The sequence below is a fragment of the Clinocottus analis genome, unplaced genomic scaffold, assembly GCF_023055335.1.
Source record: "Clinocottus analis isolate CAN_PGR_092001 unplaced genomic scaffold, fCliAna1.0.p SCAF_4, whole genome shotgun sequence".
NCBI classification, from domain to species: domain Eukaryota; kingdom Metazoa; phylum Chordata; class Actinopteri; order Perciformes; family Cottidae; genus Clinocottus; species Clinocottus analis.
This window is the reverse complement of record NW_027176153.1, coordinates 10641723-10665622: the sequence shown is the minus strand read 5'-3', so window position 1 is coordinate 10665622 and position 23900 is coordinate 10641723. Positions and strand designations below refer to the sequence as shown.

Below are 23900 nucleotides of genomic sequence, written 5' to 3'. Positions count from 1 at the left end.
GCCTTTGTTAAAGCCGTGTTGAGGCTAGATAGGCAAGGAAGATGAAGCAACACTGCAGTGTTTCACATATAACGCCTTTTTCCCTGGAGTTGTACACACCTCTCACCTCAGCAACCAACAAGTTAATCACTGTGGTGCCGGTGTGCGTCAGTCCACAGAGGGACCGCTGCAAACTGCCATGTCATCTCATCATCCTTTCAGTTGTAGAACTGTTGTTTCATCCGGTAATGTTTCACTTCCTGGATGAGTTGGGGTATTTATTAGACCACTTGCTGAGATTCAGCCACCCAGAAAAAAGGTCACATAAAGATGTGTTGACAGATAGTCAAAGCTAAGTCCGCTATTTTTTAGCCCGATGAAGGTGCTACTTGGATTCAGTCTGTGGTGGTGGGTCTCCCAACAGTTTAAGAAAGAAAACCATCATTAGTTCAACTTAACCTCATAAACCGTTGTTGTATATTGTGTTGTACTCTAATGTACCTAAAAAAATCATGAATGCCTGTAAGAGGCACAACTTTGTAGTTATAGTATTATAATGAGAAGAAAAAAAATGGGTGGCCCAAATTTATAATTACACTATTTATTATTCAACATGAACTATTCTTACTATTTATTCTCAGTCGGGGAGCACCGTTCCAAGACCAACATCTTAGTAATATTATTAAATATCATTATTTCATGATGAGTTTGCGAATTGACTTAATAGCCAAAGCACTGCCCATATTTATCCAGAGAAGAGTCATTTCTAGTTGTTGTTGCTTTGAATGTTCTGGTGTAAAAAGTAAGCTATTTCCTAAAATCTGGTACAATAGGACTTCCTATGACGTGAGAAGGAGTTGTTTTTTATTGTTGTTTGTGTGGCTTTGTTAATATACGACGCACCTTCAGACAGTTAACTTGTTTTATTTTATTTGTATTTAACCTTTATTTAACCATGAAGTCTCATTGAGATTAAAAATCTCTTCTTCGAGGGAGACCTGGTTGAAATTTGTGTTTCTAAGGTGGAGAATTAAGATCATTACAAAATCAACATTGATTTTAAAATTAAGTATTCACTGTACGTGAAATTTTGGCTACATCTTATGTTTTCATTTTTCTTTTTCAAGACACACAATTATGTAGCTTAAATTGTGAATGGCAAGCGCATGCTGATAATAATGCTGCTTATGGGAATACCCCAGTGTAGTTTAATCCAACCATTATATTTATATGATTACTCTGTATTTGTGTACATGTAGCAAAACAAAGTGTGTACAACTGGAAATAATTATTTACTTTTCACTTTAATTTTCACTAATTTCTTCATGACAAGGGAAAATATCCTAAGTTGAGTTTAGCAGAACTACAGCAAAGCAAAAACTTGTGATTGACTGTCACTTTACAGCATCACAGTTACTCAAACAGACCTGATGAGTAACGAGCCACACAAACTGATTGCGAGTTAAAAATCAGGGCTTTCCAAACATTGGGTGTCTGTTCCCAACCATGTTGTCAGAGCAGTTTTAAAGAAAATGGGAGTGTCTCATTACATCATTGTGGCACACACGCACACAATGATTCAGTGCCCAACACACAAACACACGCACACACACTCTGAGACCATGTCCACACTACTAAGTTTCCATTTAAAAACGCTTATCTCTATTTGAAAACTTTCTGCTTTCGTCCCAGTGTGGACAATCATAAACTGAGAAGTTTGGAAACGATGACGTAGACGCCCATGTTCCCTACTTGATTGGGTCTTGGCACTCACAACATGTCCTTCCCCGATTTGTCAAGTCCCGATCACATGACTGAGCAGAAGTTGGACCTCGTCTCAGCAAAGAAATCTCTGGTCTTTTTGTCCATTGCTGTTCCTCCTCTGCAGTATTTTCTGCAACTTAAACCAACTGCAATGTGTAGAAAATACAGCTTCCTGTTTACACCGTCACGCCCATGCCCAGTGTACATGTGTGTGTGGACGTAGTTTTAAAACACATTAGTGTGGATGTAGCCGTACTTTTTCGCTGGCATTGCACCTAAAGTTAAAAAGGAGCCTTTTTAAAGTTAATAAATGTTCCTGCTTTTGACATCCCCTTCGTTTATTTGCGTTGAATCTGTTAATTTTAAAGCTCAGAAGTTGACACTTCATTTTCTATCAGGCTAACATTCCCAGCACAGACCATTCTGTCCCTGGCTTATTATCAGCGGGAGTGTGCACATGTCCTGGTAGTTAAGATTTGCAAAGTCCCATCAGGCCTTGGTGTGTTCACTCCTCTTCCATGTCCTATGTGTATTGGGACTCTCACTGTGGTTACTCTGGTTGGGAGCAGAGCACAGTCACAGAAGTACCTAAGAGCTGTCTCTAGACTGCAAAGCAGGGTTTGTAACGGTTCCCTTTTTAGAATGACTGTGCTTACCACACAGACTCTGGAAGTTGGGTTTTTAAGGCCCATAAAACATTGAAAGTAAATCGGTGATCTTGAAAGTACTCAATCATATATTAAAATTACACAGAACTGAGCTAGTATGCCGCAGCTCTCTGTGGCGGTCCATTTTAGGATTAGCACTGTGCATTCTGTGGAATACTGTGTTGTTGATGCAGCAGCAGCTTTAAAAATAATGCCGTGACATATTTATCTGGTGTACAGGTGCTGGATTAAAAGCTTTTATATTCATTACCTGCTTAAACTCCATGCAGTGTGGTGCATGCCCATTAGTCAGTCCGAATTTTACTCATTCACTGATGTAGCTTTTGCAGTTGTCTTAATCTGTTTTGAAGAAAGTGTAGTCTGCACAACAACATTATTCAAAATGTTCATACATTAATAGCTATACCCTCACATTTTGTGTGCATCAATCACTGTTATTTGCATTACTGAAGGACAGAGGACAGGAACTGAGGAGCAATATATAACTAATTTATGAACATATTGATCACAAAATTGGATGCAAGCTGCCACTTTGGAGCTAAAGAACTGCCTATTGGAAATGGACTGGTCATTTTGAATTGTTCAGTTTAAACTGTCTTTATTTCCATCAGGCTTTTGGTCAGCGCCTCCCAGGATGGCAAACTCATTATTTGGGACAGTTACACCACAAACAAGGTAAGAAACGCCACATTTTCAAAGAACTGTAACGATCTCAAAGCAGTTATTCATTGTCTTTATCTGGTAATCAAAGCTTAAGTCAGCAAAACCTATTACTACCCCTTCACTGGCAGTTTAATTTAGGTTGACAAAGAATGCCCCGTTCATTATAAAATAATTCGTGAGTGTTCGAGGGTGCCAAGTAATGCTATTTATAGTAGGCATTGTGCCCTTGAAAGGTTAAGTTAATATTGTGGCCCAACCTTGTCACGTCTCGCTCTCTCTCGCGCTCTCTCTCGCGCTCTCTCTCTTTCCCCGCGCACCCATCCACCCCATCTGTCACTGCATGCAATCTAATATTAAATCTTCCTCCTGTCTTACAGGTCCACGCCATCCCGTTGCGCTCCTCCTGGGTGATGACGTGCGCCTATGCCCCTTCTGGGAACTACGTTGCCTGTGGAGGCCTGGACAACATCTGCTCCATCTACAACCTGAAGACCCGTGAGGGAAATGTGCGCGTCAGCCGCGAGCTGGCCGGACACACAGGTGGGCTGGACACATCCACTAACATTAACCCATTCACCCATCAATCCAATAACATTAACCCATTCACCCATCAATCCAATAACATTAACCCATTCACCCATCAATCCCAGAGTGTTCTAAAGGTCGGATCAATCAGTACAGTAACATTTGGAACCTTCAGAAATACTGACTTTCCATAAGCAACCAGTAGTCTCTGCTTATATGTACTTGTATTTTGGGTTGTATTGAATAAATGTTAGATCTACTGTTAGGATCCTCAAGGGCTTTCCCAAATGTTACTGAGAAGTAACTGGAAAATGCAAAACATGGATAGGCAACACTCAACAGCACGTTCACCCAGCCGGTTTGCACATTTAAAAAAAAAATAAAAATAAATAAATATATATATATATATATATATATATATATATATATATATATATATATATATATATATATATATATATATATATATATATAATGTTGTCGTCGTCATGACGGAGCACTTAAACAGCACTGGAAAAGTTTGCTTTCCAGCAGTTTGAATTAGTCTCTTAATTATGTGATAAGATAAAACACATGAACCAAAACCATTCAGTTATTAATGTCTGATAGTTTTAACCTCATGTACATATTTTCAGATCAGAGATGCCTGTCACATGTCTTTCTCCATTAAAAACAGGAGTTGGTCGAGCCGTATCCCAGCTCAAACTAATGAAAGTGTTAAACTCTTGGGCAAGGAGCATTCATCTGATCAGTGTCACATGATGCAGGAAGTGTGTCAGCATTTTAGTTCTTGCTATCGGGAGGGGTATGCACACTCTGCTAGCGAGGAAAGGATGAATTGTGGAAGAAAGTCATGAACCAGGAGATACCCTACAGCTTTTTCTCAGTTTCTTTCTGTTTCTGGACGTGAATTAGTCAATTAATTTCCTTCACATCCCATACCAGTGCACATTTAACTCTCTCAGGGTGTGATAGTAATTTGGAATATAGCTTCTTCCTCTGTGCAGACAGTAAAGAAGGGAAGCCTCTAATTGTTACTGCTATAAAAAAAAAGACAGTCTGTCATGAATGAGTGCTTCAATCTGTGTGTTTGATTACCGTTAGGTTACCTGTCCTGCTGTCGCTTCCTGGATGACAACCAGATCGTCACCAGCTCTGGAGACACCACCTGGTGAGTTCTATTGCGGGGCAGTTGTATTTGTTTGTTATATTGTGAGATGTTCCTTACCCTCCAGCCTCGTCAACTCTATATACGGAAACATTCTAGATGTCAAGTTTCCCAGATTGATATTGAGTATCAGTCAATACAAAATATATATATACTGCTGAGCTTGAAGCCAAGTTGACCGTAAGCATCCAGTGCTGGGTCTGTCTGTGCTACACAGACGTCACACAGCTCCCAGTGTCACTTCGATCGGTTTGCTTCTAGAATGTTTGAAAATGTCAGTACTCCAGATGTTTTGTATATTGCAGCTGTAATTTTGACTTGGCATGATTACTGGAAACTGTTATAAAACAAAGGTCAACCCTAACCCTGCTAAATTATTAAAGACTGTGATATTGATCAACTTTGACGTTTTTTTTATCTCTACTTTTCAACCTCTCGGTGTAATTTATGATCACGCTGCAGCCTATACGCTGCTCTGTGTCGGTAATGAGCTCCTAGTGCACAAGGACAAAAACAAACGCACACATGGCGTGATGGGCAGCAGAGCAGGCCACCGAAGATTACTTGAGTTGACGACAACTAGGCTCATTACCAATTATTAGGCTTTTTGTACAGGTGGATTGATACACAAGTAGAAAATGCAATATTTCAATCTGCTTTGTCAGCAGTTTATTATCCACCGCTGCAATGCCTTATAGAAGCACAGTGTGCAAGCTCGGCTAATAGCAAATTGCTACAAACAAGCTAAAACTAAAGCTGCTTTATTTTCATTTTAGATTTGTTTCCAATGAGATAGTATTGATTTTATATTGTGAATTTGCTGTTGTCAGCATTACTTTTGCTGTTCTTGAAACAAAGAAACGCACAAGTAAATGAATTATTGTGTAATAAAAAGGAACCAATAAGAATAGTCTTGACCATACCAGTACCTTAATTTGACGGTTCTTTCTGATTTCTTGCAGTGCTCTGTGGGACATTGAGACTGGTCAGCAGACGACTACATTTGCTGGTCACACCGGTGATGTCATGAGTCTCTCTCTGGCGCCCGACACCAGGCTGTTTGTGTCTGGAGCCTGCGATGCCTCGGCCAAGCTCTGGGACATCAGAGAAGGAATGTGCCGACAGACCTTCACTGGCCACGAGTCGGACATCAATGCTATCTGCGTAAGGCTGCACGCGCAAACTATCTTTGACATGTATACGCATCATACAAGGGTGTTAAGTCTCAAATCTTATTTATGCATGTCGGATTTATCAGAGAAAACCTCAGGTTCTTAAGGGCAAGTTCAATTAAAGTCGCACATTTTCTAAGTAAATTGCACATCAAGATGCTGTGGATGCTGACCATTACAATACCACTGCATTTGAATGTGTTCCTTTCCAAGCAGTGGTAATAGTCTTTCCTACATAGCTGAGAACAAGTCCTAAGTTATACATTGTGATAACTTCCTGCTGCAAAATGTATGTCCAAAAGAATCTCCAGAATTTCTTAATTCCCCTATTACAGAAATAGTAATCCATCAATTTGGTCGATCAGAGATGACTAGAGGGACTATGCTATATGCTTTTTAGGAAGCTGAATCACAGAAAAGGGTGTGGCAAGTTACTGTTGGACAACCCCAGGATAACAGCTAAATGTAGTCTTTGGAATAATTTTTATCCATCGCTCAGAAGTAAAGGATGTTTGCACAAAAGTACCAACATTGAAACATCTCCCTTGACCTTTGTTGCAGTTCTTCCCCAATGGCAATGCATTTGCCACGGGTTCAGACGACGCTACCTGCCGGCTGTTTGACCTGCGTGCCGACCAAGAGTTGATGGTTTACTCGCATGACAACATCATCTGTGGTATCACCTCCGTGGCATTCTCCAAGAGTGGCCGCCTACTGCTGGCTGGCTACGACGATTTTAACTGCAACGTCTGGGACACTTTGAAGGCCGACCGTGCCGGTAAGCCACCGCAAGACAAAAGAGTAGAGCATGATTTTTCTGTTGTGCTGATCATTTCAAGTGATTTTAAAAATATGAGTCGATATTGCCAGGTCTGCTCCATTAAAGTGGTGGCCCCATAGGCCGTCTGAAAAACCAGCAGTAAATGTCAGTTTGGTGTCAACCCTAGTCAAAAATGTGGAGAAGAGGTGTGGGAAGAAATATACCATATCTGTCCCAGCTGTTGCTCAGAACCACCACAGGCTCTCTCTGTTTTTTTAAAGTAAAGCTTACGTTTCAATTTAGCAGCAAACATGGACAGAAGTGAAAGTACAAGAAGTGTGGGCTTGTCTGGGAAGACTAAAGACATGTTACAAGAATGTGTGTGTATATATATAGATATAGATAGATATAGAGATGGATAGATGGATAGAGAGATAGATCTCTCTCTCTCTCTCTCTCTCTCTCTCGCTCCCGCTCTCGCTCTCTCTCTCTCTCTCTCTCTCTCTCTCTCTCTATATATATATATATATATATATATATATATATATATATATATATATATATATATATATATATATATATATATATATATATATATATATATATAATCTGTCTCCAGCAGTCAGGAGCCCCTGTGGATGCATGAATACTTTACAGCTATTGACTGTATAGTGGGTCACGGATCAGACGATGCCCCCATCTAAGCAGGCTATTTCAAATATACACATATGTCATCCTTCGGTGGGTGGAATAGTGATTACCAGCATATTGGGTCAGTGTTAGCCTTTAATAAGTCTAATCAGGAATATTGGCTTCTCTTTGTGGTGTGAACCAAACAACAAAACACACCGCGTGTCACGACAACGAATGCCCTCCTTCACTGTTTTGTCACTTACTGGCTGATGTCCAATAAGTTTGTTTATCCACGTCCATCCTGGCGAGTGGTATTCATTAGCCTCTGGTGTCTCCGCAGGTGTCCTGGCTGGTCATGATAACCGGGTGAGCTGCTTGGGTGTGACCGATGACGGCATGGCAGTGGCAACAGGGTCCTGGGACAGCTTCCTCAAGATCTGGAACTAGAGTCTGAAGGTAAATGCAGACCTCAGGAATGTTCAGTGACTCATGTATGTGAGTATAACAGATGTAATGGTTTACTAATGGCATCAGCTACATACAACCTTAGCCAGAGTTTCTATAGACTGCCATCTGGAGGTTGAGAATGAAGGTGCAACATGTAAAACCAGGAGAAAACCAAACATAATATCACATCAGCTATTTTTCATCCTGTTGGATGTATTTTGCCGTGCAGTGACACTTTCTTTCTGTCCGTCTTCTCTTGCTTGCAGAGCTTCAGAGATTATCTTGTGATATGTTGTTTGACGTTGCACATTAGCACAAACACGAGTAAAATATAGTTAAGTTAGCAGTTTGTGAATATTTATAATCACTAATCAAACCCAGGGATTCAATGATTTTTACTGTACGGCAGCCAATGACTTATTTAACAACATAATTGTTCTTTGTTTGTTTTCAGATGGCATCTGGACTCCAAAGTTGAGTGGAAGACCATTCCAACATCACAATGTTCAATTTTATTGCATATCCAATCTTTTCAAAAACACCATGATACTGACTCCAAACACCCCAAAAATCTATCAAGGGCAAAAATTCTCTCTCTCTCTCTCTATCTTTCCCTCTCTCTCTCCTCACCTCCCCTTCTCATTTGAAAGAGCACAAATGTCTGTCACTCATTCAGCTAAAAAAATATTAAAGAAAAAGTTTGAGGAATTTAGTGGAGGGCAACATTGTGCATTCCTCCCATGACCATGGTCTGGTATTGTAGTAAGCCACCTCCAAGCAAACATGTCCTGCGTCCTCATTATACACAGGTCTGAGTGAAGGTTATTACATGACGGTGATCTAACTCTTACTAGCTTTTTTGGCAATGTTTATTTTTTTGTTAAAGAGAAGTAGATCAGTGAACTGTCAGTTCATGTTTAAAATGAGGATCAAAGCTTTGTTTTATTTCCTTGTCTTTACACATTTTAGAGATTGTTTTTAAGCTGAAAACTAGAAGAACCTCCAGATCACGTCATTTTAAATCCAGCTTTATCCCACTGGAGAACAAAATGAGAGAATTGAGCTTCAACCGGGAGTCATCAAGCCAGTTCTGGCCCTTCTGTATATTTAGTCCCATGATACTTTTACTGTTTCTTTTTTTTTTTTCAGTGTAGTCCACAAATCTTTGTTTGCACAAAAATTAAACTTTGCATATATAGAATAATGTCTAAAGGAAAAAAAGTTAACTAACCAAGCACATGCTATGATGATGAATGCTCGTTTTCAAAACGAAAAACAATGACAAAAAAACACAACAAAACCATTTTAACCATTCTTACACCTTTTTTGTCTGGCAACAGTGTAGAATAATTAAATGAAGATTAACCCATCGGATCATAATCCACCCCGCCCCTCTTTTTTATTCATTTTTTTCCCCTCCTTCTTTGATTTAGTTTTGTTTCCCCGGTTTCTGTTGCCCGTGGTTGGGACCGGCGATGTGATTTGGTCGGGTAGGGAGTACCTCCACTTTAGCCCGGTTGCAATCCGGACGTTTCTCTTTTAACAGAGGTGCCCATTCCGTGCTTCGAAATGCAGTTACTACTCTGTGAATGACATGTTGTATAAATCAATGTTTGAAAATAATGATATTGAAACTTTTTAAGTTAAAAATGAAAAAAAAAGATTTTGGTTGTCTGCCATGGGTGGGTTATCTCTTAGAATCGCATGCTGTAGAATTGCTTAAAAAGGTGCATATGGAATTAAGTCCTTTGATGTTTTTCTTTAAGAAAATAACCTGTTGAATATATCAATACAATGGTATTTATATTTTTCTTTTTCTTTTTTTTCTCCTTCTCTTTTGTTTTTGGCTACTCCGTGCATACATGATTCAACTAAAATGTCAAAGCTATGCACTTGAGGAGCGAACCCTGCAACATAAACAGTTACTTGGTCCATACTTGGGAGGGATTCCACAAATTTAAGAAGTAACGTAAATGTTTAAATTGTACACACATGCATACGTACATTCATTCACCTAAACATACACAATCTCAAATGGAACAAATGAATTTTCATTCCTTCTGTAGCAAACAAAATTCCACTTACAAAGAAAAACATTTTATAACAGGTTTTTTTCTGTCCTTTAATAAAAAATGAAAAAAAAAAATCTTGCAGCATCTGAATGGCAGAATTTTCTGTTCCCTTCTCCTTGTAAACAGAGACGCTCTTTCTTTAGCAGTAGTAACATTTTTTTTCCATTCTGTTTTTTCTCTGCGACATTCTGTACAAAAAAATGTGCTGTAATTGTGCGTTAGGCCTGGAGTTGGCAAAAAATAAAATGAAATAAAAAATATTAAAAATTAATTAAATTCCCTTTCCTTTTCTCTCTTTCTCCATCAAATAACTGTAGAGCTCTGCACCCCCAATCTTCCCTTTTCACCTTTTGTATTTAATTTTAAAGTCAGTCAGTGTACAACCGAAAGCTGGATGCAAGATAGAAACTATATTAAAATGTACTGTTATTTAAGATGTAATAAAAAGCAGTTTGAGATGATCTCTTGTGTTGTGTGATTTACTTAGAGCGGTTACCACTGAAGCTAGAATGTTGCAGACTGTTTGGTTTCCCCTGTAATTATGTTCAAGTCAAATAAACAATTTCTTATCCACGGTTGAATCAACCTGGATTCTCTGTCCAGTCATTTGCTCACAGCTAGCCTGGTAACCATGTTTTCACCAGCATTTACACTCCAGTATAAAGGGACACCTTGTATTCCTGTTAGTATGTGAAGCTATTGTGAGGATAGAAAATGGAACGGCAGACTACAACCATCAACTTGTGAATGGATGCATGAAGAGAAAAGATACATCCCGTAAGCTTGCAGTGCTGAGCACAACTTCAGAGATCTTTTGCAAATACTCTGGGTTAACCCCAACCCTATGTTAGAATTGGAGAATACAAATTATGTGATAATTTAAATGAGCACCCCTGAACTTGAGTCTGCACAGTGAAGAATACAGTATGTATGCCTATGTGACATAAGCATTAATGAATGGCTGATGGATAATGTTAATTTAAAAGGTCATAATGCAGTATACTGTGCATGTCTAGTGACACAGTCATGTCGTTTTCTTTAATGAATAATACTAATCATATTTCACATGAGGTCTCATATGTAATGTCTGGAAGGATAAATTAATGTATTATATTGCTCTGTTAAATTTAAAAAGCACTATTTCAGAGGTTGGTCCATGAATAAAATAAACGACCATGATTTGTGTGCAATGAGCCAGACAGTGGCGCTGTCGCACTGTGGTTAACAGGTTAGATGATAACTTCTTTACTATATGGACACATAACTGCCTGTGAGACAAGGGCCCAACGTCTGACAAATAGCAAAGAGGGATTACCAAACGAACAAAGTGGACGACGATGTCCCCTAGTCAGGCTCCCTGGGGCCAAAGGGCCCCCTAAGCGAGGTAATTCTGGCCATGAACAGCAGGGAAACAATCAGTCCAATTAAATCATTCTCCAGATGAAATCACTATACAGACAAACTAAAAATGTACTGTTGCCACTTTATATGAAAAGGGACTCAATTATCCTTCCTTCATTTTAAATGGAGCATTATAAAGTAACAATGGAGCATATGAATACATGAAAACACAAGAGGAACGTATATTTGGTATATATTATACAATAGTAATAATATAAATTATCTTTATAACACGATGGCTGTTGAACAAACAATATAATGAATTAAAGAGCTTTACAAGCTCACTACTTAAGCCGGTTAAAAATTATATGTCTTTGTCATAATGTAATTATATAGGTTAGGTATGTATTTTCCCTCTGATACAATCAGAAAGTTACATATCCTGATCCTCCATGACCTGCCGGTCAGTCCGGAGATATCGTCCAACATGACGTCAGCGAGGAGAGCGCCCGTGATTGGTCAGTCCGTACCAGGAAGCCATGAGCTGACTGTTGACAGCTCTCTCGCAAAGTAAGGCGTCGGAACAGTGTTGCCTCATGAAATAACGGCGAGGCTTTGATCCAACGGATCACTTGTCGCGCTCCAAAACAGTTGTGTCTTCCCACTGTGGGTGAAAGGTATTGTTGTTGACAATAGACGTGAATGATATTGCTCTGTGTGTTGCGCGTGCCCAGCTATTAGCTTAGCTCGCTTACTAGCTCCACTTAGCTCACTGTGGATCCTCTGCCATCTGGTCCGTCACCATTTATCCGCTTAACGCCGCGCGCGTTGCCGTGGAGGTCTCGTTGGAGCCGGCGCTGCTCAGCCGTTTAACATTTGAGGGGGATTGATAACTTGGTAGGCTAACGGTCGCCGTCAGATAGCTAAGTGACAACGGGACTGCTAGTTATTCAACTAGTTATTCACCTGCGTGTCGCAAAGTAACAGCTAGGTTAGGCTAGCTGAGGTGTTGCGGACCAAACGGTAACCTCGCGTAACGGATCTCGCGAACACCTTTTATTTACTCACCTGACTTCATAAACTCCACTATTGTGGTACCACTTGACTTTCATGACTTTAGAGTTTCTCCGGTCTAAAAAAAATAATAATAATGCATTGGGTCATAACTTTATTTCGCGTTGACCGAATTTGAAGTGACCGGAAGTGATTTGACGCTCCCTGTCTGTCAGTTTACTCGCAGGCTGGCTGTCTGAGATGGACTGTGGAGAGGAGGTGCGCGTGGATGCTGCCCCGTACTGCTGCTCTACCTGTGATGGAGGAGGGGATGTCGCCGGACGCAGCCTAGCTCGACGCAGCAAGAAGACCCGAAGCCTGAGCACCTCCTCGGCTGGCAGCTCGTGCGACTACAGGTATTGTAGTACACACACACATACACACATACATACGGACACAAACCCAACACCACGAGACATAATTTATTTAGATGACTTTTGGAGCTAGGGATCGATGCGTATGGTGGTGAAACTAGATATCGTATTTGTTTTTGGACATTGTAATATGGCACGGGTTGTTTTTTGTTAGTTTGTAAAGGCTGCCTGCATTACAATAAAGTTGTGTCATGTTCTAAACTTACCAGACTGTTCTAGCTCTCGTGTTATTTACTTCTAGGAACCAGTTTTAATAAAGTCTCCATTTATTGCCTATCTTATAGTCTTCTTTTCATGCTTCATGCCAGCTTGGACTGGTTTCCACTATTGGGATCGCTGGCCCTGTATGAACTAATCTTTTAAAGCAACCATGCCTGGATTTGATGCATTTACATTTTGGCATTTGTGTCTCAGTTTTGCACACTTTCACTTGGAGTGAGCAACAATTCAAAACGTGAGCACAAACTTGGTTGCACCTGAAAAGACATGCTGGGGTTTGGCTGGTCGGATGCATACATATTTCAAATGCGAAGTGCACGTTGCAACAACATAATAACCTGACTAATTGACTGCTGTGCAATCCATATGAACAAGCAGCTGCTGTTGCTTTAAACTGTGTGAGCAACCATATTTGAAGTAGAGACTTGATTTGCGTTGCTCAACCTGCAGACGTGTTAATGTTTTGTCAATAGTGATGATATTTCTTAGAAGGAAAAGTTGAATGGCATTGGGCTATATCTAGCTATATGTCCTTAAAATACCACTCAGGACTTTCCCAGGACGTGACCTATCCTTCAGAGGTACACACTTGCCCCAAGTTGTCGAAATGCGCTCCCACATATACGCCTTTGTTGTCTGTTTAGGTTTTATAATAGGAAGTTGCTTAAACAGTGACTCATGAATATCAAACATGAGGGGAAGTTGGTCATCTTGGCTGCTAGGTGCGAAGGATTCTGAATCAAATTTTGGTTAAAAGTCAGAGATTAATAAGACAAGCGGATCACAAGCCTCTTTCTCTCCGATTGTCTTTGATTATCACCCAAAAGAAGAAGAAAACCCCCCCCGAAACATTGATTTTATCAGGATGGTATTTGGTCTCAACAGGAGCATGATGCTAACCAGTTATATGACAGGACCACATGACTGCCTTTTCTAACTACATTTTTTTTTTTTTTCACACTGTTAAAAATAAAAAGAAATGTCGACGTCATCCTGAACTCTTGAGTTCTTTTTTCCCCACCATCAATGTTTTATTGACTAAGCATCAATTGTAAAGTGATTTTCAGATTATTCGGCGATAAAAGCACTAATTGACTGGAATACCCCTCTGGGACAAAAGTAATACCCATTTTATTTTAAATATCAGTTGGGAAACACTTCTCTCTCTCCACCTTGTTACAGTTTTTACAGGAAACATGTGAATATGTTGAAGCTGTTTCATGGGAGCTGCATTAGCAACATGTTATCCTCTAATGGGCGGGAGGACTCCAAAAAAAGAAAAAGCTCACACACACACACACACACACACACACACACACACACACACACAGAGAGAGCATGTGACTCATTGCAAAACAAAAGGCTAACAACTGTGTAGAGCAACGACACCTGTCTCATTGCACATACTCATTTAATTCAGTGTCGATTTAAAAAATATTGGTGAACGCAGCTTAAAGAGCGAGTAAACAGCAGATGGGTGGGGGAGCTGAATGCTAAGCGGATTTGTTGGCTGAGCAACATAGCAAAGCGCGAAGGCTTTTGCCGTCGGAGGGAGTCTTCTTGTAGTGCTTCGTTACGGCTCTGTGTCACTGACCTTTTACCCCCCAATACAATCGTGTTGTTTAAACAGATTTTTTACATTTTCCACCGTCCCTCGCTATATACGTCTCTCGCTCGAACACAATCTCTCTACGCTTGCACCATGTAAACCCCCCATTTTTGCGTAAATTGTGTTGACTGGATGGAAGCGACAACTGCATCATAACTTTCCTTGAGCTGTCAAAAACCCTGCTGTGGGAGATCTTTCGCTATAAATCAATTAAGAGAGATGTTATCTGTCATTATCATGAGATGAAAGGAAATATTAAGATTTAGACAATGCTCAGGTAGACATAATTCAACCATTGAATCTCCCTATTTGTAATGTTGACTGTGTATTTCCTTGATTGTGGTTTTAGACACTTAAGCAGAAATGATCAGCTCAAATGCTCTCAATCAGCTGCTCAAGTAACACATTTGCGGCCGGCTTTGCGTTTAATGTTCATGGGCCTTCACTTCTCTTTTTTTTCTTTTAAACAGGGAAATGAAAGTTGTCAATCTTATAGCATAAAAAGGGATTCAGAAATACAGGAATTTTTGAGACGTTAATCAGCAACACGTGCTGCTCGACAGTTCAGCTTACACTTTCCTCGAAATTTTGGGATTCAGCACTTCATAAAACATCACAATGGAAACAAACTTAATGCAATTCTTCTTCTTTCTTCCTGTTTGAAAACGGTGTGCACTTTTAAGTCATTGTGTTTATTTTTTTCTTGAACAAATTGTACAGATATCTGCATACACGCTGTGTCTTAAACCTGAATGTTGCATTTGTCCTCTCTTTTAGGAGGCCCCAGTCGCTTCATGGACCAAGCCCTGTGACCACATTCGGCCCAAAGGCATGCATGCTGCAGAATCCACACACAGTTATGTAAGTCTGACAGAGCCATTGGTTTCTGCATCACAAGGAGTATTTGTACTAGTTTGTTTTTTAAGTTAAGAGTAAGTGTACAACGTTGTCAATTTAGTCTGTGTTGTACCAAATGCTTTGAAAGCCACCTGTTGTTGCTTTAAGGTCTTGTGAGGCAAGACTCTGTCGCTTTGTCAGTTGTAACACTGTTGTTGTTGATACACGTTTCTTTCCAGATAGCGATTACTTTATTGGGGAAAAGGTTTAACCAAAACTAAACTTTCCCCATACTAGATAAATACACATGTTTTACTTAAATAATTTGGCAAGATCTTTAATATTCCAACACTAAAAAAAAAAAAAAAGAAAGAAAAAGTCTAGTAATGGTTGACCATCTTTTCATGTCGCTGCAACGACTAGCTTCCTCCCAATTTAAAGTCAACTAAATGTGAAGTACTAAACATGCTTTTGGTTTCAAAAAACAAAAGCATTGAACATCGGAGCCGTTCCTAATCGGTGACTGGTGTAGTTTGCTTGAAAACCGATCGTCTTCTTCTCCTCATTAAACTTTTACAGGACCGACACAGAAGATTCAGTTTTAACTTGAATGGGGTCGACATTTAAACATTACCTGACCTCACAGTGGCAGCCATGACGGAACTTACCATGACGCCGCGGACACTAGCGAACCACATTAGCAAACAGTTTGCTAAGTACTTACTTTGTGTTTGCTTTTGTCTTAAAGTGGAAAAGACGTGTGCGTCATGTAACCTTATAAGCTCAGTCTTGCACTTCAATGTCCTAATATCCTCTTATGTCACTTCATTGTTAGCAAACCTACAAACATTTCGAGTCGTATGTCACCGTTGCATACGCGTTCCTGATCGGCTAGAAATATTGAAAGCCGAGTACGTGCTTAATGACAGAACGAATGCATCAAACTTGTTTATTGTTTTGACATTTTCCCTGAACTCAGCACCATTGAGTTCATTGAGTTGACTTTTGGGTTCTGTGGATTTGAACGGTGTTCGTCAGCTTGCGACGTACACCATGAAAAGGACACGCTAATATTAAAGAGGAGCTCGCTCGCGCGGGGCATCCTCATGTTGCGGGTAAAGGTGACCGTGACATGTGTTGCCTTATTTTGGCCCGACTCCCAACACATCGGTTTCATGCACTGTGTGATCGAACGGGGAGCGCATGGTTGGCAGCACAGCAGGACGACACTCATCGTAGTCATTCCAGCAAGAGCCAAGAATCTGATTTCATGTTTCACATAATTTCTTAACTCAATCATTTATTTTTTTTAATAATGTTTTAATGTTTAATGAATAACATTTTTAGATTTGGGATTTTTTATTGGTTTAATTTTTCATACGTTTAGTAATAATGCATTTTATAAGGTACTCAAATTTATTTTTTTTTCAAGGTTTTAAAAGGTACTCAAATTCCCTTTACATGATAATAGAAAAAGAATAGAAGCAATAACAATGTAAACAAAAGATGACATAACGGTAAGAAACAAAACAAACGTATACTTAACTAGCATCAGAGGTTATAAACAGATTACTAATTAATAAATATTAATGAGCAGTATCTTAAAATGTATTCTTTGCTGTGTGGTGGGCCAGTTGAGGTTTTGAAGGACTGGGGTTTCAATACACGTGAATATAACCCTAAGTATAAACATATAACTTTAAACACAAGTTGTTGCAGAGCTATCACGCTTGGATTACGTTATAGGCCGCAGGTGTTGCTCATAATGTCTAAAACTTTCATAAATCTACCTACTGAGTCAGGATAGACTCTGTACCCGTCGAAGCCTCATCACACTGTCGTCCTTTCGACTCCCTCGGTCACATAAGTCGCTCCCTGCACTGTTTGTTTTCGGCAGCAGTAATTGAAGGATTAGCTTTTTCAAAGCTGCTAGACGGGTTAAAAGTAGCAAAACCAGTCGTTTCGTTAGCCTCTTTGCCAGTTAACTCTGTTCTGCATTGGTGTGTGGCTTGTGTAGGTTTCCTGGGAATAGGTGTTAATATGTCTGTCTGTCTCATTGTGACAGTGATATCGTCATGAAAGATGTAGACATGAAATGTGTAACTGGGGTTATAAACAAACAGACTGTACACAAATACCACATCTATTGCATAATCACACCGCCTACTGATATATTTCACCTCGCACTTCCCCTTCCTGCAAGTCGTCAGGCACCATTGTCTTTTCTTGGAAATGGGTCATAAAACATTAAGCGGACTTTTCCTGGCTTAATAAGGCCACTTATTGCTACTTTAGGGTGACGTTTTGACATTGTATCCTATATTTAACTAGAGGAGATCAAGATTTTTTTCTTCTTCTACACTTATCTTACACAGGTTTTTTTATATGCAGCATCTATCATCCTGTGTCATTTAGAATCATTTAAGTGATTAAGTAATTCTTAAAATAGCGAAGAAGAATAATAGACCCATTACAGTGTACAAACTAGTTTCAGGAACAGCTTTATGGTGTGTCAGTAAGTCCTGCCCGTCCTATAAGGAGAGTCTTCCCCTGGAATGGGCGTGTGCAGCACAGCCGAGTGGGTTGAGCTGAGATAAAGTCAATGTTAAGATGAGTGAGAGCCTTAATTCAGCAGCAGAATGCACCAGGAAGGTTTAGTGTTTAGTCCTCATTGGGACAAATATAGCCACGGTGGATCCAGCCCGAGGGCTTGCTAGCTACTCTCCGCCTGCTCTCTTCGCCTTCGCTCTACTATGTGTCGCAATCGAGGAAGTTGTTCGAGGTAGAAATGAGCTGTTCTGCCAGCGCGGGCCACCAGGACAGAGTCCCGTTCTCCAGCTGAAACCAAGCCCAGAAGCAGCATCTTTGTTACATGTGTACAGCCATGAAGTTCAACCAGTGCGTACCGCAGGACACTCCTGGGAACCCCGGCGAGAACAAAGTGTGGAAATGGTGAGAGCTTTTTTTTCACCTTTCTCAACAGAGAGAATGTGTTGATCAGAGAGCTTACCCGTTGCGAGCCGACGGCGGCGTCAAATTTATGTCATGCTTCGGTGGGTTAGACCAAGCAAAAGGCTGTTTTAAAGCTTTGGGTTGGATGAAGAAAGGACTATTTTATATTCAACTTGAATTCCTAGGGTGGTGCTGATATGGCTTCTTTTTTATTTTTTGGGAGGCTGATATGCAATATGAGCGATAATGCAGTAGTTGTAACACTTACAAATTGCCGATTTGTGTTCGTTATCACAGGCCGGCTGTGTTACAACAGCATGGCTCTGTGGTTTGAACAGAAAGGGGTTATTTATTGTGTTTTTTTGTTTTGTTTTAATGAAAGAGGAAGGTCAGGGTGTGGATGCTTTGAGGTGGACAGAGGAGAAACTGTGCTGAATAGATCACAGCTCCAGCTCGACACCGCCTCAAATGCTAATGAAGTATTTTCTTTGTATCATTGTATTTGTGTTGGAAAGCACAGCTTTCCTTTTGTTCCTATCCGTGACTGGTTTAATCAGCCTCACTTAGATTAGGAAGTTATATATTGTATTTGTACGTCTGTTTTCACCTGTGGTACTTTTTCTTTTGAAGTCTTAATGCCACAGGTATTTGACACAGTGACTGAATGCGGTCTGAGCTTTTTAATATTTACAGTAGTAAGTGTGTTGCCTCATGTTCGGTAGCCCTTGACATGCTGCTGAAACCTGTTCAGCCGAGTAATGACATCAGAGCCAAATGACGACAAAAAAAGCAACCCGTGCAGTAAATCACAAGGCAAATGTAAGGGTGTCGGCTGGTATTCCCAGTAAAACTGACCAATCATGAATGCAGCATTGACTTTGCAAATTGGTTCTCAAATTGCATGGAAGTATTTCATGACCCGGGGAAACAAGTGTGGAGTGGAACTAAAGCTGAATGTTTATGTTTTCCTTCAGGAATAGTTTGGGCCCCACCGCCCCAACAACATTAGAACAAAATGGTCCAACTTTTTGAGACTCCTCCATCTGTGCTTTTTTAATTAGTAGATTAAAGAAAATTGAAATCCCTTTCAAGTAAACCAGCATGCTCGATCTGACAAAAACTAATAACATATGCAATCACTTTGTTAAAACAATGCCAATAAAGTTATATGTATGCAAAAAAACCTCATATTTGGCAAAAAAAGAGTAAGTGTCCTTGAGCAAGAGACTAAAGCCCCAGAGCTTCACAGCAGCATACTTCTCCTTAATTACTAAGGATGGGTACAATGCAGAGAATAATTCCCCTTCTGTGGGATTAAAAAAAGGATTCTTAAAAAAAAAAATCGTATTATTTTTTAAGAACCTGCATCTCCCCCCGTGCCCCACCTGTAATACCTCCGCGACCCTCTAGAGGGTCACACCCCACAATTTGACAACCACTGAACTAATGAGAGCGGTTATCTAGGATTTAACTACACCAAAGTTTAGTATTTACAGAGTTTGTGATTTACCAAAGTATTGTTAAATCCTAGATGAGGATCCAATGGCTGTTCACAGCTTAAATATTTCTAAAATGTCCCCTACGGTTTTAATTAATTAATTTTTTTTAACCCTAGGGAGTTCCGATTTTCCATGCCTCCTGTTAGTTTAATCATTTTTTATGTGGTTGTTTTCTCTGGTTTCGTCCTCACAACTCGTGGCTCTTTGCTCGCCAGCTCCGAATGCCCTGTGGTTTTTTTAATCCTTAAAACTTGCCCATTTCACTGTGTTTTCGTTTTCAAACCATGTTGCATTCCACCAAAAATACCGCAGACTCGCTGCGATGGGCTGAGATCAGTGGGAAGGGGCCGGCCACGCAGACGACACACGCAGACGACACACAAGGGTCAGCCTTTCATGTCTGCAGAGTGGACTTTAAGCTGGTCACTCTAATTGGCACTAATCGGTTGTGATTATGAGAAACAGTGGGAGGCTTCGGATCGTTAACGCCTCTTTACATCGGGAGGTGATCCTCTGTCAAGGGCCTGTTGAGTCGGGCTCGAGTCTGTGTTCCCTCCTGAGGTAAAATGTTTTGTGTGTTCATTCAGGCACATTCAAGACCCCGCCAGCCAGAGGTTGACGTGGAACAAGCCACCCAAAAGTGTCCTTGTCATCAAGAAGATACGAGACGCCAGTCTGCTTCAGCCTTTCAAGGAGCTCTGCATGTTCCTCACCGAGGTATGAACGCATTCACAGACAATGCTTAATATGACGGGACGGCCTTCAACAATAAGCCTAAATTGCCGGGTTCATGGGTTTGAAGTTGCCGAGGAATCAACATGCTGTCTTTCTCTCAAAAGTCAGTTGCTAATCGTGTGCTTGTGTGTGTGTGTGTGTGTATGTTTGTTGTTGTTGTAGGTGAAAGACTTGATTGTTTATGTGGAGAAGAAAGTCCTGGAGGACCCAGCCATTTCAGACGATGAAAACTTTGGGGCCATTACGAAGAAATTCTGCACTTTCAGAGACGGTATGAAAACCATGTTCTCCTAAAGCCGTGTGTGTAAATTGTGTAAATAAATAAGATGCACGCTATAAACGCATTACAGCGGCACTGGTTTTACTTTTTTACAAAGGCAATTTATGTAGGTGCGCGCGCGTGCCCGCTTCCGTATCGTCATTGACTGACATGACAGCACGTATTGTTATGTAGCATGTGTTCTCAAAAAGCATCGGTGCTGTAAAGAGCCGCGAGCCGCTTCACCTAAAAAGAAATCACTCAAAGGCAACCTGCAGCCTCTGTGCAGTCGCACATGCGCAAAGCTCCTGACCCCACTATGGCAGAACACTTTTAAGTCAGCATCACTTCTGGGTCTTCACTTTTCTTTCAAAGGAGAAAACTTCACACACATCACAAGATGTTCAGTGCACTTGTTCAAGCCTACACAGACTGGACTTCTGAGTAAGAAAAACTGAACTGAAAACATGAAAAGCACTTGTTGCTTTTATATAAAGTTAATCAGTTGCTGGTCTTTAACATACATCTTTAAGGTAAGCAACACACTGAATATACTTGGATGAACCTTTACATTATTAAAAGGTTTATTGTCTTTATATTCCTCAGATCTTGATGACATCTCCAACCGCGTAGACTTCATCATCTGTCTCGGTGGGGATGGAACTTTGCTTTATGCGTCTTCGCTCTTCCAGGTATCCAGTCGAGTGTTCCCACTTCACCTTTTCACAAATGGCCTTTGTGTGTTTTTACATTCAATGGTGTGACACAACAGTCGTCTCTTCGCTTTTGTTTTTGTAGGAGAGCGTTCCACCAGTTATGGCCTTTCACCTGGGCTCCCTGGGATTTCTGACACCTTTCAAGTTTGACACCTACCAGTCTCAGGTCACTCAAATTATTGAAGGTAGGGAATGTTCTCTAACCTCGATGGTTCTATAGCATGAACAGCTCTTGTTCCTGTTTGTAAATGTGTTGTGCTCTGGTTTTCATATTCAAAAGACACTTCATATATGTATATGTTGTGTGTGTGTGTGTAGGTAATGCTGCCATCGTCCTGCGAAGTCGCTTGAAAGTCCGGGTGCTTAAAGAGAGCTGCGAGAAGAAGGCCAGAGTTGATGAGAACTGCATCATCCTGACTAATGGGGACGTTGAAAGCAGTCGGAAAGCCGTGCAGTATCAGGTAATATCTGCACCCAGTTACTGCGGTAACAGCCAATGGGCTGTCAGTACGCACCGTAAACACGACAAACCAGCTAAGCCATGTGGTTGAAATATGATGACTCACTTGACTTCACCATGAGGCTTTTGGGGCCGTTCACAACATGTTGTTAAAGAAGCACAAAAATAAACACTGTCATCAGCTCCACAACAAGAATGTAGCTCTGACTGCAGGTACATGGTTAATACTGATTGACAGGTTTGTTTACTGATTCAAATCCCTTGATGAGGCCCGGTGTCTTGTCTAGTGCAGAGTGTAGCGAGTTGTTGGTGACATCACGACGGCTCACCGCAGGATTTCATGACAAAGTGGTGAACACATGATGCGTGTGCCTTTTCAGGTACTGAACGAGGTGGTGGTGGACAGAGGACCCTCCTCGTATCTCTCCAATGTCGACCTCTTCCTGGATGGACACCTCATTACCACAGTGCAGGGAGACGGTGAGTGGGCTGATAATCTGTCTGGAAAACGGAAACACTTCCACCGGGTCCGTCTAGTTTGCGCCGCCCTGCCACCATTTTGCGAGTTTAGAGTCCATAAATCTGTGCTTTGCTTGGCTGCAAGCGTTCACACTTTCACAGCTGAGTGGTAGTCTCCTTATAGGTAGTCTGTCACCTGCCAGCTAGCAAACTGTTTTATTCCAGGAAGCTCTAGTTGCATTTGAATGTGACTCTTGCATGTATTTGAGTTTCTTTGGCTTGCGCAGACAAACTGCAGATTGCAGGAGGTTCATGTATCTTACTGCATGGAACACATTCACATAGTGGGTTCATTTTGTATATAACTTGTAACTAAATATGCAAATGTTTCCACCGTGTGAGTTAAAGACCGAATGCCATGTTCTGATAAAAAAAAATGTAAAGGAACCTCAATGATACATTACAACATGTAGCCAGCAACAATAATACATGCTCTACTTTTTAGGAATGTGGTGTAGAAGTATAGTTATCTCCTGTGGTAGTATTGCTATTGTTCGAAAAACCTTTGTGCCTTAAGTTTGTCGCACGCTGTATATGTTTTTACAACTGTTCACTTCCTGTTGGAATGTTGATGCATACATTTGTCTAAATTAGTGCTAAAACGAGTATGGGTTTAAGTGTAGGCCATTGAGCATACTTTGAATATTCAATCTATAGTTTAAATCATTTATAAAGCAAAATACCAAATGTTTTTTGGTTCCGATTTCTGTGTATGATCTCTTATCATGAATAGAGCGTTGGTTGCAGTCCGAATCAGTCTGGAGTTTGTGTGAGATTAGGATGCAGGCCAATAGGTGTGTTTCTATTTTACATCTGCAGTCATTCGCTTTTGCGACATAATTAATTTACTTGACATGAGTGAAGATTATGATTTTACTGTGAGGGATGACTTGCTCCCTCACAGGGAAGTTACTCATTAAATGGCTTAAGGAGAAAAGTAAGCTTGATTTGAGTCCCCGCACATCCACGAGACGCTCTTTTGTGGGGGTTCTGTGTGGCAGGTTTTTGCTTGTCCATACACATCCAACATTCATCTCTGGCTGGGCGGGAAAAAATTACGACTTTGAGGAGCTTTCAAAATGTTTGTTGGCTGCGAGGGGAAACCTGAACGGAGTCTAAAAGATCCAAACATTTCCTCGTCACACTTGAGGCCGTCACCCTACCGAGACACATCATTTGTCCCCCAGATGCGTTATTGTCCTTTAACCCTCCGCGTGTCCCCCTCAGGTGTGATTGTGTCTACCCCCACGGGTAGTACAGCCTACGCGGTGGCAGCGGGAGCTTCCATGATTCATCCCAACGTCCCAGCCATCATGATCACCCCCATCTGCCCACACTCGCTCTCCTTCAGACCCATCGTGGTGCCCGCTGGGGTGGAACTCAAGGTAAAAGCACTGTTTGAGTTTGTTTAGAAACGGGTTTGCACTGGTCTTACCCTATATGGTAAATATGTGCATGTCCTGTGAGTGCTACTAC

At 40.8% G+C, this 23900-nt stretch overlaps 2 protein-coding genes across 5 annotated transcripts in view; both read left to right on the top strand.

The window, feature by feature from the left end:
* Nucleotides 1–10312, top strand: part of LOC137800029 (guanine nucleotide-binding protein G(I)/G(S)/G(T) subunit beta-1) — a 33862-nt gene extending 23550 nt beyond the window's left edge. Inside the window, exons 5-11 of the mRNA XM_068597015.1 lie at nucleotides 3023–3086; nucleotides 3452–3614; nucleotides 4704–4770; nucleotides 5730–5931; nucleotides 6501–6717; nucleotides 7673–7788; nucleotides 8234–10312. Coding sequence (XP_068453116.1) covers nucleotides 3023–3086; nucleotides 3452–3614; nucleotides 4704–4770; nucleotides 5730–5931; nucleotides 6501–6717; nucleotides 7673–7779 — 820 coding nt within the window. The 3' untranslated portion in view covers nucleotides 7780–7788; nucleotides 8234–10312. The remainder of the gene's footprint in view (nucleotides 1–3022; nucleotides 3087–3451; nucleotides 3615–4703; nucleotides 4771–5729; nucleotides 5932–6500; nucleotides 6718–7672; nucleotides 7789–8233) is intronic.
* Nucleotides 10313–11679: 1367 nt separating this feature from the next.
* Nucleotides 11680–23900, top strand: part of nadka (NAD kinase a) — a 13576-nt gene continuing 1355 nt past the window's right edge. Inside the window, exons 1-10 of one of the 4 annotated variants that reach the window (XM_068597421.1) lie at nucleotides 11680–11762; nucleotides 12422–12601; nucleotides 15225–15308; nucleotides 20323–20452; nucleotides 20633–20741; nucleotides 21336–21421; nucleotides 21528–21630; nucleotides 21764–21906; nucleotides 22286–22385; nucleotides 23652–23809. In XM_068597421.1, the coding sequence (XP_068453522.1) occupies nucleotides 11680–11762; nucleotides 12422–12601; nucleotides 15225–15308; nucleotides 20323–20452; nucleotides 20633–20741; nucleotides 21336–21421; nucleotides 21528–21630; nucleotides 21764–21906; nucleotides 22286–22385; nucleotides 23652–23809 (1176 nt within the window). The other 3 variants (XM_068597418.1, XM_068597420.1, XM_068597419.1) reach the window with 3 other exon arrangements.